This window comes from Molossus molossus, unplaced genomic scaffold, assembly GCF_014108415.1.
Source record: "Molossus molossus isolate mMolMol1 unplaced genomic scaffold, mMolMol1.p scaffold_m16_p_7, whole genome shotgun sequence".
NCBI lineage: Eukaryota > Metazoa > Chordata > Mammalia > Chiroptera > Molossidae > Molossus > Molossus molossus.
In genome coordinates this window covers 109,465,624-109,478,802 of record NW_023425401.1, presented here as the reverse complement: position 1 = coordinate 109,478,802, position 13,179 = coordinate 109,465,624, and the positions used below count along the sequence as shown (strand labels likewise).

At 49.9% G+C, this 13,179-nt stretch overlaps 1 protein-coding gene across 2 annotated transcripts in view; it reads left to right on the top strand.

Annotated features, from left to right (window-relative positions):
* Positions 1–13,179, top strand: part of RHEB (Ras homolog, mTORC1 binding) — a 38,891-nt gene that overhangs the window by 23,798 nt on the left and 1,914 nt on the right. Inside the window, exons 3-8 of one of the 2 annotated variants that reach the window (XM_036246853.1) lie at positions 3,027–3,094; positions 9,783–9,865; positions 10,447–10,503; positions 10,599–10,646; positions 10,736–10,877; positions 11,225–11,306. In XM_036246853.1, coding sequence (XP_036102746.1) covers positions 3,027–3,094; positions 9,783–9,865; positions 10,447–10,503; positions 10,599–10,646; positions 10,736–10,877; positions 11,225–11,296 — 470 coding nt within the window. In that variant the 3' untranslated portion in view covers positions 11,297–11,306. The remainder of the gene's footprint in view (positions 1–3,026; positions 3,095–9,782; positions 9,866–10,446; positions 10,504–10,598; positions 10,647–10,735; positions 10,878–11,224; positions 11,307–13,179) is intronic. The other variant, XM_036246854.1, reaches the window with a different exon arrangement.

Genomic DNA, 13,179 nt, shown 5'->3' with positions numbered 1-13,179 from the left:
ATGAGCACGTTCAGACGCCCCCTGTGTCCCATGCTTCTGACAGTAGCGCAGGGCAGAAACCCATCCTCACCCTTCCCCCACTGTTTAGCAGACAAACACTGTCCAGTGACAATAAGGAATTAGAGAGGAATGGAATGGTTGTCGTCAACTTGTTGCTAGCAGCATAAATGAATGGATGGTTTTGTGGTTCTAGAGACCAGTACTCCAAGTCTGGAAACGATCCAGTAATTATTCTACACTTAACTCCAATATAGAACAGGGTGTGTGTAGCAAACAGTCGGTGGTGACCCTTTATATGTCGTATCACTGCCAAAGCAAAAATCCCGGGACTATGTCATCTTTTCAAAACGTACGTAAAGGAGAAAACATCGATAAAACCACATAGTTCGGTGTCTGGGGAATGTTGGGACCAGTAGCACTGCCTGAGCAAACGTGCTTGCGCAGGTGCCGACACGGCGCTCTGACGGCTCGGAGTGGTGGTTGGTCATTTGAAGAGGAATATCAGCAGCTCACAGCTTCTGCCATCTCGAGGTGGACTTTTGAGTTAAAGCTCCTCAGCAAATTGGGAAGTTGGCATCGGGAGTTTCATGAAGCCCTGTGTGGTGGGCAGACTGCCCAGTGGGACAGGGTGAAGAGTTCACCGTGCACATCGGTGACGTGGATCTTCTTCGTTTTTGAAAAATTTTGTGAGTTTATTTGAGTCAAGTAACATGGATCTCACCTTATGAATTCCAGTTCTATCTTGTGTACAATTCCACCTCCTGCCTTTTTATTTCTACCTCCCAGCCAGTACTTCCCAGTCTCCGTGGCTGAGTTTCCCATGTTTCCCACCTGACAGCATGGGGAGTCCCTGGCCTCCACGTGGGCTCAGGCCCTGCCTTGCTCCCCAGCACTCTCCCTCGAGTTCACCTGTCTCTGCAGCTCGGCCCAGCCTCTCCCTGAGCTCCGGGCTTTTTTACTGAGCTGCCCTCACGCCCCCTTGGGTGCTTGATAGGCTTCTCAGACCGAACATACCTAAACCAGCCCCTCCGTGCCTCCTATGCTGTCCCCAGGGCCCCTCCCGCAGGCTTTCCTGCGTTGGTGACTGGCAGCTCATGTTGCGCAGGCCAGTCGGAAAGTCCTTTGGTTCTGCCTTTGAAGTGTATCCAGAATTCCCCGTGTCTCACACCTCTATCTCTGTCCCTCTGGCCACTGCTGTGGGCTCCCACCCATGTCCCTTGTCCATTTTTCTTTTCACAGTGTAACCAGAGTGATCCTTTTAAAATATGAATTGGCCCTGGCTGGTTTGGCTCAGCGGTTAGAGCGTCGGCCCGCAGACCAGAGAGGCCCAGGTTCGGTTCCCACTCAGGGCACGTACCTTGGTGGCACTTTGTGCCCAGCCCTGGTTGGGGTCATGGGGGTGGCAGCCACTCAATGTGTCTCTCTCACATCGATGTTTCTCTCTCTGTCGTCTTCTCTCTCTCCTTCCCACTCTATCTGAAGATAAATACAAAAAGTGGTCTCTGGTGAGGATAAATAAATAAATTAAATGTGAATTGGATCAGGTTACTCCCCTGTTCAGAACTCTTGATTTCCCATCAGTTACTAGAAATTCGAAGTTCTGGCCATGTCCTCCCAGCCCCCACCCCCGTTCTCAGCCACACTGAGCCCCTCACTTCCTCTCTCAGCCTCGCTGCTGCGCGCCTCTGCCTGGTGCCCCTCAGAGAGGGTGCCTGGGTGCATCTCTGTCCCCTCCTCCCTCGCAGGGGGCAGCTCGCTGCGGTCAGGGACTTCGCTGCCTCCGGCACCTGGTGGTGAGAATGACAGGTGCTCGAGAGAGTCGAGTGAGCACAGGGTGTTTTGTGTAGGTGATCTTTTTGTAATAATTATACTTTATAACCACAAGGACTTAGTTCTAGGTGAAGGCTGCTGTTTTATTGCTCACAGCGATTCTTCTAGACTCATCCAGGCGGGCGCACACCTGATCTGAGGGAAGGAGTGGGAGGCGGCTGCTTCGTGATGCCCCGCCCGCTGTGCGGAAGGCAGTCGCACGGTGCACCCCGAGTTCAGAGAGGTTGCGGTGTGGGGAAAACACCATAGACTTTTTCTGGGAATTCTTTAAGTGATGGTGTCCAGAGGGGCACGAGGACGCGCTCGAGTGGCAGTTGCCTGAAGCTAGTCGTGCGGTCTCGCTTCCCGGGTGGCTGCCCGGACTGCTGCTCCTGTCACAGGCTCAAGACTGTCATCTGTCTGCTTCTCTTTCCGTCGGCGGAGGGGCAGCAGTGCGTAGGGTAGACTGCTGGCCGGCTTGGTCGAGTCCAGCGGGCAGCCAGGACACAGACTCCTCTGTGCCAAGGAACCTGTCCGTTTGCTTGTCGGGGCTCCGGATGGTTCTTTGTAATAGTCGGTGACTATTAATAGTCTTTCCTCTTGTCTATATTTGCTTGAAGTCTGTCTCCAAATTCTGAATTGACTTTTCCGGAAGTTATTTGAATCTGATTTCTCCCCCCTTAGTAGGGAAAAGAAGTTGTGACAGATTGCTTGGATCCTTAGGCTGAGTGGGAACGATGGCTTCACAGAGAGCATCTGTCCCGTCGCTGTCTCGTCTGCCAGTGAGGTGGCGGCGCTGCGTGCGGGCGCCCGAGGCAGCCCGTTGACAGTAGCTCTGCCCCACACCAGCCCTCCTGTGACTAGGGAGAGGGCTGTGCTTCCGGCGCTGCGGGCGGCAGGCTGCCTGTGTACATCGCACTCTCCACGCAGGACGGCGCCGCACGCGGGGCGTCCAGGCGACTTCACAGGACACGCACCAGGCCCGATTCCCATCCTTTGAGAAAGTTCACGGTTCAGCCAGTCTCAATTTTAGTCAGCTGGTGTTGTGGGTTAAATAATGGGAGCAGGGAAGATCCTATACACTCCAAGATTTGTCCTTTTTGTTTGAGGACCCTTTTTAGGAGATTATTAGGGACTCCGCTTACTTGTCATTGTTCACGCTCTACGTGCCCCAAAGTCCACTGTCTGGTAACTAACCTCGGATTCCCTCCCCACAGCTTTCACAAAACTGCTCACAGTGAATGGACAAGAGTATCACCTCCAACTCGTAGACACGGCTGGGCAGGTAAGCACCTCGTCTCATGCTCTCGGGCGCGCAGGTGACAGGCCGGGTGCTGGCGCCTCCGCGGCTGGGCCAGCGTGGCCCTTCGTGGCTTCTGCGCCCGGGGCTGCCTAGGCCGTCTGCTCTGTCTCTTCTAAACCACTTGTGGCAGTTCTTCACATAGTTAGCTTGGTTTTCTGCTTTAGAATTGTTTTAAATATATTCATAACTTTGTGAAGGTAAAATATTACAGAATAGGGGTTTTCTGTTTTCTGAACTTTATATCACAGACTCATGTCAGTGCTCTTGCTCCTCTTGTGCTGTGTGTTCCCTGCACTAAGAGCACAAGTCAGCCCTGGCCAGAGTGACCCAGCGGTTAGCGCGTCGGCCCATGGACCGAAGGGTTCTGGGTTTGATCCCCGGTCAAAGGCACGTACCTGGCTTGCAGGTTTCATCCCTCACTCTAGTTGGAGTGTGTTTGGGAGGCAACCAGTTGATGTGTCTCTCACATCGATCTCTCTTTCTCCCCCACCTCCACCCCTCACTTCCATTCTGTCTCAGAGAATCAATGGAAAAAATATCCTTGGGTGAGGATTAACAAAAAAAGAACAAAAGTTAGTCTTGTCTAAGTGAACGACATGAGAGAGGTACGGGGCAGACGGGCTGGTTCATAGGTGGACTCTGTGATCACTGGATTAGGGGGCGTCAGTTTGGTTTGTTGGACAGGTCATTGTCAAAGGCTTAGTAACCAGCCGGACCCATGTGGCTCAGTGGTTGAGCGTCAACCCTGCACCAAGAGGTCGCTGGTTCGATTCCCGGTCAGGGCACGTGCCCAGGTTGTGGGCCTGATCCCCAGTGGGGGGCATGCAGGAGACGGCCAGTCTATGTTCTCTCTAATGTCAATAAAAAAAAAAAAATTTTTTTTAAAGGTTAAGTAACTAAAAACCCGACATTCACAGGTTAATGTGGGGACTAGATCACCAGGGGAACTGACTGGAAGCAAAGGGTGAAAGAACTTGAGAGAACTTGAGAGGAACAAAGAACCCCTCCGACAGCTCGATTCCCGTTTCCACGGCGCCCGGCCCCTTTCTATGGAAACCATTCTGTTGGGCCGCATTTGGCGCTGTTCAGGGGGCGCGGAGCGGGGAGGAGCTGCAGTGTCAGGTCCTGACCTCACCTTGTGTCTTACAAACCACAGGACCCGCTGGCGGGAGTGTGGGTGCAGCTGGCAGGCCAGCGGGTTACAAGGAGGCTTTTTCTGGGACCTGGGGGAATTGGGACAGTGCTCTCGGTTTGGAGTGAACTCTCTGCTGTGCATTTTGAAGTGAGCATGGAAGGAAAGCACAGTGCTAGTGAAGCAAGAAAATAGCTCTTGAGTCGGTTCAGCACGGGAGGAACCCTGGAGTTTCAGTTCTAGAAGCTCCAAGGGAAAAAAGTCAGACTTACATGTCACAGCACTGTGACATGTGGCCTCGTCCCCCTGCACACCCCACCTGGTGGTGGACGACAGGCTGGTGGTTTTCCTACAGCAGGGCCATCCTCAGCTCTTACCACACAGTCCTGTCCATGGGCAGAATGAGATTTGGGGGGCTGTTGGAATGGGGGGAGCAGGAGAAGTCACCATGAGGGAATGATGGCACAGGGGACACAGCTTGTCCTGGGAGTTAGTGTAGAGGAACCTCGGGTGGGGCCTGGTATGGGATTCTTAGGGTTTATATCTCTTACAGTTAAGGTGACTGTAATTTACTGCCTAAAATGACCCTTTTGAAGGGGCAGCCCTGACTGGTTTGGCTCAGCAGTTAGAGCGTCAGCCCACGGACCATGAGTTGCAGGTTCAGTTCCAGTCGAGGGCACTGGGTTGCGGTTCGGTCCCTGGTCCTGGTCAGGGTGATGCGGGAGGCAACCAATCGATGTCTCCCCCCCACACACACATACCCCTTCTACTCTATCTGAAGATAAATGGAAAACTATTCTCAGGTTAAAGATTAAAAAAATAAAAGAAGCCCTGGCCGGTTTGGCTCAGCGGTTAGAGCATCCGCCTGCGGTCCGGAGAGACCCGGGTTCGGTTCCCGCTAAGGGCGTGTACCTCGGTTGCAGTTTGTCCCCGGGGGCCCTGGTTGGTTGTGCGGGTGGCAGCCACTCGATGTGTCCCTTTCACATCGATGTTTCCCTCTCTCTCTCTCTTCCTCTCTCTCCCTCCCACTCTGTCTGTACAAAAAAATGGAAAAATGTCCTTGAATGAGGATACAAAAAAAAATAATTAAAAAAAATAAAAAATAAAGAGTAAAGGGCACAGATATAATTATACTGCATCAACAGGTATAACAGAGTCCTAGGCAAAGAACTATGGCCATGCTGTTTATAATAGGGCTGGCATCATCACGTTTTGGGTTTGCCTTTATACCTTTTTTTTTTTTTTTTTAAATCCTCACCCGAAAATATGTTTCTATTGATTCTTTAGGAAGGGAGAAAGAGACACATCATTCAATTGCCTCCTGTACATGTCCCCATCAGGAATTGAACCCTCAACCTTTTGGTGTACAGGACGATGCTCCAATTATCTGAGCCACCTGGCCAGGGCTTCCTTGCTATCTTGGGTTGAGTTTTCATTAAGCTCGTGGGAAGTGGGGTGAGGATATAAATTGATCAGTCACGTCTATGTGCTGTCACTGTGGAAACACATTTTGTGGTCGGCGGGAGAGCCAGCACCTCGTGGGTGTTTGGAGTATGGGCTCTGCGGTTGCAGTTCCTGGTTTCCGTCTCGCTTCTTACGAGCCAGTGACCCTGAGCAAGTGAGTGAACTTTTCTGAGTCTCAGCTCTTCCCTCTGTAAGAAGGTGGTGGCTGTGCGTGCCTGCACAGCGTTGTTGTGGGGTTTAGAGGAGACTTGTGAGCTTGAAGAGGACTTGATCCTTATTTGTGGATCTTTGATGCTACTGAGGCTGGAGCAACGGCTTGCGTTGCAGCTCCATTGATGTTCACAGCTGGCGTGGAGAAACGCAGGTGTCTCCTGCTCGGAGAGCTGTCCTCACAGACATGTGCCTGGAGCGAACATGTCTGTATTGACTCCTGATCACTGGGAAGGTGGGTCCCGTGTCCTCTTGGCCATTACACTCCCGTAACTATTTAATCAAAGTTACAAAGAAAGGCCCCAGAAGGACCAGCTCGCGGGAGTGAGTGGAGGAGCGAGGGAGGCCAGAGCGGTCCATTTCCAGCTCTGCTTGTCTGGCTGTTTTGGGTTCTGTTGCTGCCAGATAAGAATATTTAGAGAATTTTTGCACAAAATATATCCAAATTTAGCTATTTGGAATAATGTGTTCTCACTGCAGCTACCAGTTCTTAAAGGCTATTCACAGTTAGGAGACCAGAAGATAAAAGGTTGTGCCCGTATTTACCACTCACTGGGTGTGACACGGACACTCACCTCGGCTGCAGCTCACCCCGGTTCTGCAGGAATGGGGGAGGGTGGCATCTAAATTCCCGCTCCAGGGCTGGTTCTGGGGTTAAGACTGCTCAGAAGGAGAGGTGAGTAGGGGCAAGATCTTTCAAAGCAGCCTACTTGGTTTGTTCACTAGCTTGCACATTTGAGGAGGAGAACTCATCGTACGTACCCAGTTGCTGCAGAGTGATACGTGGCAGCAGGTACTCGCTACTGGTGGTCTGTGTCATAGCGGGTCAGCTGCCCAGCGAGGGCTGCTGGCGAACAGTTACGTTCAAGTTACATTTTTAGTTTGTGTGAATATTTTGTTTTGGTCTAATTTCAGTAGATTCAATGACAAGTGAGTCAAATTCCTCTTCAAAAAAAAAGTATTTTTTTTTTTCCATGTTTTTGTTCAGATACAGTGGGAGGGAGAGAGAGGAAGAAAGAGAAACATCGACGTGAAAGGGACACATGGAGTGGCTGCCACCCGCACGACCCAACCAGGGCCGGGGACAAATTGCAACCCGAGGCACGTGCCCTTAGCGGGAACCGAACCCAGTCTCTCGGGACCGCAGGCCGACGCTCTAACCGCTGAGCCAAGCATTTATTCTTTTTAAATGTTGATAAATGCACGTCACAGATATAAAGCAGCACAGAAGGGAAAAGTGAAGTCTTTCCCATGTTGGCTACCTGAGCTCTGACCCCCAACAGCAACCCCCTTGTCAGTTTCAAGTCCACGCTTCCAAGATACTTATACATCACATGCCAAGTATAGTTCTAAGGTTTGTTTTTAGTTTGTTTTTTTCCTAAAAAGATACATAGCTCTATGTCTCCTTGAAGATTATTCCATATCAGTCCATGTGCCTCTCTTTTCTCCCCATGGCTGAAGAATGTCTCGTTCGGGCTATATCGTTTAACTACCGGCCTTGACTGGGCTGTTGCCCGTCTCCCCTGCCATCGGGGCCGCCGTCACACCCTGCGTCACTGCAGACAGATGGTGCGTGTGAGAACATGCCTGGTGTGGGCTCGCTGGGCCGGAGGGCCACGGTTTGCATTCTCACCAGCAGTGAGTCACCAGCACAGTGTGTTACCGAATTGTTTGATATCTACCCATCTGCTAGGTGAAAATTAGTATCTGTGTTGTTTTAATTAGTGTTTTCTTATGAAGGAGTTGGATCACATTTTCCCATGTTTGAGGACGTCCTTCTTTCTTTTTCTGTGACCTGTCCTGTCTGTTCATGTACTTTCTCCTTTTTCTGTTAGGGGTTGGTCTTTGGAAGAAAGTCAGCATTTGTATATGAGCTGAGCGGCACGGTTTTCGTTTAAATTCTCCCGTGCACTGTGCACCGTTCAGTTTTCACCTCTAAGTCTGATTCCTCCGGATACGTGTCTGCGAGGCGTGAGTTACAGACCCCGCTTGGCCGTCCCCCCGGGTGGCCCTGCGTCTGTCCCTGCGTGTCCTTTGCATCCTTGCTGATCTGAAATGCCAAGGTTATCGTGCACCTGATTCCCATCCCTGCTTGGCTCCACCCGGAGCCAGTGCCGTGCTGCTTTAGTTCCGGGGCGCCAGGTTCCCAGGCACCCACCTCCACAGTGGTTTTCTTTGCCAGAAAGTGTGCATCGAGCGCCCTGGCCGGTGTGGCTCAGCGGTTAGAGTGTGGGCCCGAGCACCGGAGGCTTGTGGGTTCGATTCCTGGCCAAGGGGATGTACCTGGGTTACAGGTTCATTTCCCAGGCTGTGGTCAGGGCATGTTCGGGAGGCAGCCAATCAGTGTGTCTCTCTCATATCAATGTTTCTCTCTTTCTTTTTTTCTCCCCCTTTCCCCACCCCTCCCTTCCATTCTCTCTAGAAATCAATGGAAAAAATGTGAGTGAGGATTAACCAAAAAAAAGTATTCATTTAGGGTTAATAAATGGAATCCTGTGGTTCTGCATGTTCTTGCCATGCTGTTCCATTTATTTCTTTTCTCTCTCGGGAGTATTTTAAGATTTTCTTCAAATGAATCATGTATTTTCGTTTCCTTCGGTTTATCCCTAGGAATTTTGTCCTTTTTGGTGCTGCCACAGCTGAAGGTCTTCTTCCTCCATTATACTTTCTAACTGTTGCACCACGCTCCCAAGTAGGGTTACTCGTCTGTGTTTCCACATCGGGCAAGCAGTCTGAACTTTGGAGTCACTGTAGCCAAGCTGGTGACTAAAATTGTTTAGAATTTTGTTTTTAATCTGGGTAGAAAGATCTGACATTCCATTAACAATTTGTTTTTAGAAATCGACACCAAAATGTAAATTCAACTTAGTAAAAGTTGTACTAATAATGAAAACAAAAAAAGTTTTATTTAGCTTAGGTAGTAAACTCTGATGTAGAAATGCTATTTTCTGATCGGTGACCACTATTTGGGATATCAGAGAGTTGATAGGAGAGCTAAATGTTTCTTTTTGTTTTTAAAAGACACTTGACCATAGAGCAGTAATTCAAGGTCATCAAGAACACTGGTTATAACCATACTATGGAATTGCAAAGCTAACAAGGACAGTTACTTGATATAATAGTGGCTTGCCATGACTTTTCCATAACAGTGCTTGGCATGTGGTTTGTGGACAGTCACATCTCCACTGAGGATGAAGCGCTTGTGCCAGGCAGTGGTGTGCATGACATCGGAACCTCTGCGCTTTGGTGGTTCCGGGTCTGTAGCAGAGTTTCATCAAGCCTTATGAAACCAAACTGACACGCTGTTGCATAATGTGTACCTTTGTCTTTAATTCCTAAAGTTGCTCAATTAACTCATTTCATCCTCTGATTGAGGGTACTGTCTCAATTGTCTTCTCTCCTTCCTCTCTCTCTTGTACTCAGGCCACTGTGACTCACATGCAGAAATCAAGTCAAGTGATAATGCAACAAGTTTACATAGGAAAATACAGGTTTAAGGAATAAACTAGTAGACTTGTGAGTTTTCTGTGAGGTCTAAGAGATTCTGGACTTTTCATCCGTAAAAGAGGTCATGAGCCAATCATTTTCATTCCTTACAGCCTCTTCTCCCAGGCTTTACAGAGGTCGTCAGCCTTTCCAAAAGTTTGAGAGTAGCCAGAGTCACGTTTGAATGAATATTGGCTTAAAGCACATCACCCCCCCCCCCCAAACCAGTCTCAAATAAATCTTGAGTGTGTAGGCTGTTTGTAGAATAATAATGTAGTCCACTTTTTGTTTATGTTGATTTCTTTGACCAGGAAATATGTGAAGAACTTTGGGTGAAGATTGATTGTTATGCCAAATGCAACCCTTTTTCTCCCACAGGATGAATACTCCATCTTTCCTCAGACGTACTCCATTGATATTAATGGTTATATTCTTGTGTATTCAGTTACATCAATCAAAAGGTAAGATTCAGCTCCTTCCTTGCGTGAGTTTGTTATGCAGAGATGGCATTAATCCTTATAAAGAATTATGCTGGAATTGGTAGTAGTGATGATTAGACTTAATTACTAAGCTAAATGTTTTGTGGAGTGAACAGGTTGTGAAGGGGGAATTTCCTGAGAGGTGTTCTAGACAGATAGTGACAGAGCCCAGCCTGAGCTCGTCTGCTCACTGCAGTGGGGAGTGCGTGGCTTGTCCTGTGCTCCCGCGGGGCCCGGGCTGACTGCCGGGGGGACAGGGGCGAGCCTTCTGCCAGTGTGTGTTCAGGGCTTCACGTCTGCTCGTGGTTCGGCAGTCGTGAGACTTTCTCCGTTAAATGTCAGGCCTGTTCCGTTTTAATGTTCTTAACCAGGGTTTCTGAGTGTCAAATACATGTACACGTGAAATACTGGTAGGAAGATAAAGGAATTCTCTGTGTTTGTTTTCTTTTATATTAAACGGTGAATCTGTGGCATTTCTGTTTGTCTCACTAAGACTACCTGATAAACATATGAAAAAAACGAGCACTAAATTGGATGTCTGGTTTCATACTTTTCTTTTATAGTTTTGAGGTGATCAAAGTTATCCACGGCAAATTGTTGGACATGGTGGGGAAAGTGCAGTAAGTAGGCCCTTGTCTCCTATTAGACACTGGTTCTCAGAGCTGCTCTGGAAGGCCTGGCACTGACGGCTCTGCCTTTCTCCCTGTAACAACAGGATACCCATCATGCTGGTTGGGAATAAGAAGGACCTGCACATGGAGAGGTACGTGGCTTCTCGATAGTCGCTCATTTCCCAAACTGCTTCTAGGACGGTGCGGTCACTGAGCCCCCGTTTCCTTGTCCTGGTGGCAGGAGTGTTCACGGGCACGTCTGTCAGGGCTCAAACGTGGCCGCGCTGGTGCTTGGCAGGAGCAGACTGTCACCTGCCCGACAGGTGTTCCTCAGCAGGAGAGAGAGCAGCCATCCTGTGCAGAGCAGACTCTCAAAGACAGTGGTAGCATTCGTTTGGTCAACAAACCATGTCTGGAGTGCGGGGTTGGGTTAGAGCCTGGGCCCCACCCTGCAGCCCGCCCCCAGCAGGGGGAGGACAGGTGGTTCTCTGCGTCGTGGGGCTGCTGGGGCACAGGGCTGATTCGGAGCGGACCCGTGGGCTGTGAGCACTGATGGGGCTGTACAGTGAGGAAATAGAGTCGAGTCGCCTGTGTGGCACCAGGGCCGTGGCACCGAGTGAACACACATCTGCAGCCCTGTAAAAGCGGGCCTGTTTCAGAAAGTCACCTAGATGGTCCGTATAACAGTAAAGAGCCAAGTTCTTTAACAAGAATGTTTTCTTTCCTTTAGGGTGATCAGTTACGAAGAAGGGAAGGCGTTAGCAGAATCTTGGAATGCAGCCTTTTTGGAATCTTCTGCTAAAGAGAATCAAGTAGGTATTGTTTAAAACTCATTTTGGCCCTGACCGGTTTGGCTCAGAGGTTAGAACGTCGACCCGCGGACCAATGAGTCATGGGTTCGATTCCAGTCAAGGACATATACCTAAGTTGCGGTTTGTCCCCTGGCCCTGGTTGGGTTGTGCAGGAAGCAACCAATCGATGTGTCCCTCTCAAGTTGAGGTTTCTCTCTTCCTCTCTCTCTCTTTCTCTCTCTTTTTCTTTCTCCCACTCTATCTGAATATAAATGGAAAAATGTGCTCGAGTGACGGTTGAAAAATAAATAAAACTGCCCTGGCCAGTGTGGCTCAGCGGTCAGAGTGTCAGCCTGCGGTCCGGAGAGACCCAGGTTCGGTTCCCGCTAAGGGCAGTACCTTGGCTGCAGTTTGTCCCCGGCCCTGGTTGGGTTGTGCAGGTGGCGGCCACTCGGTGTGTCCCTTTCACATCGATGTTTCTCTCTCTCTTCCTCTCTCTCCCTCCCGCTCTATCTGAATAAAAGGTGGAAAAATGTCCTCGGGTGAGGCGATAGATAGATAGATAGATAGATAAAGAACTGACTTTGCACCACATCCCATCAGTCACAGACCTGTGTCCCTCTTAGCCCACAGTTCAGCACTGTCGTCATCACCCCTGGTCAGTCTGGAACCTTCCACCATTCCTCTCTGGGTTGCCCCAAGAAGACACCATTTATGTTTTAATTCAGCCAGAGTTCTGCTTATAGTGGGACCTGGAACACTTGTAAGAGAAACAGAAATTGATAGTAAAGGAAATACTACCTTCATGAACATATATTGGCTGGTGTGGCTCAGTGGATTGAGCGTTGTCCCATGGACTGAGAGGTCCCAGTTCTATTCCCAGTGTGGGGCATGCAGGAGGCAGCCGATCGATGTTCTCTCTCATCGATGTTTCTGTCTTTCTCACTTTCTCTCTCCCTAAAATCAATAAAGAAAAAAAAAGGTGAGTGATGCTGAAGACTCCGGCAGACCCGCTCAGAGGCCAGAGGCCCCGACGCTTGTCGTCTGGGTCTGCTCGAGCACCGGCCGGGCTGAATGAGTCCTGTAAAGCAGAGAGAGTAGCCCCAGCCAGGCGCGTGCAGCAGATGCGTGTCCTTGGGCGCAGGTCTGGTCAGGCCCTCACAGGCGCCTGGATGCTCCCCGATGGCTGCCGTGTCATGGGACACTGCTGCTCACACCCCTGAGTGTGCTGGAGGTGATCAGGGGCCTCAGCCAGGCCAGGTGGGGGGACACCGGGTGATTCTAAGCCCTGACCTAGAGCTGGGAGATTCTAATCCACACACATACTAGATTGCTTAAAATTTTTATTGGTAAGTATAGCCTGTTTGTAATTTGTAGTACTTACTAAAATCTAATATTTTAAAACTCTCTTCAGCAGAGTTCGTTTTCATTGATAACATGCACAGTAGGAAAATAACTGAGTGTGAATGCTGCCTCTTGACCCCTGAGGAAGTATGGGTGTTTGCAGTTCGGTGTATTTACTGTGGAGGCCTGCAGCTGTCTCAGCAATTTGATGAAAGAGAATGTACTTTGACAGAGTCAGATCACACAGGTTATCCAGAAAGCCTCGGGCACACTCTTTTATTGGGAGGAGTTTGGTACGTGTCATTCCAAACATTTTTCTGTGCATCACATTCAGGATGAAATAAGTGACTTGTTTGTGCAGCTGGGACGAGTGGGAGATCAGTGATGTGGAGAGAGGGAGGACTGCTCAGCCAGTGCCCGGGGCTGGGCTTGGTCAGGAGAGTCACCGGAGGAGGTGGCCAGACTCCAGGGCACGGTCAGTTCGGTGGGCAGGGTGCGTGGAGTTCTCTTGAGTGTCAGTTCTGTGAAGTACAGTGACCACCAGGGGTGG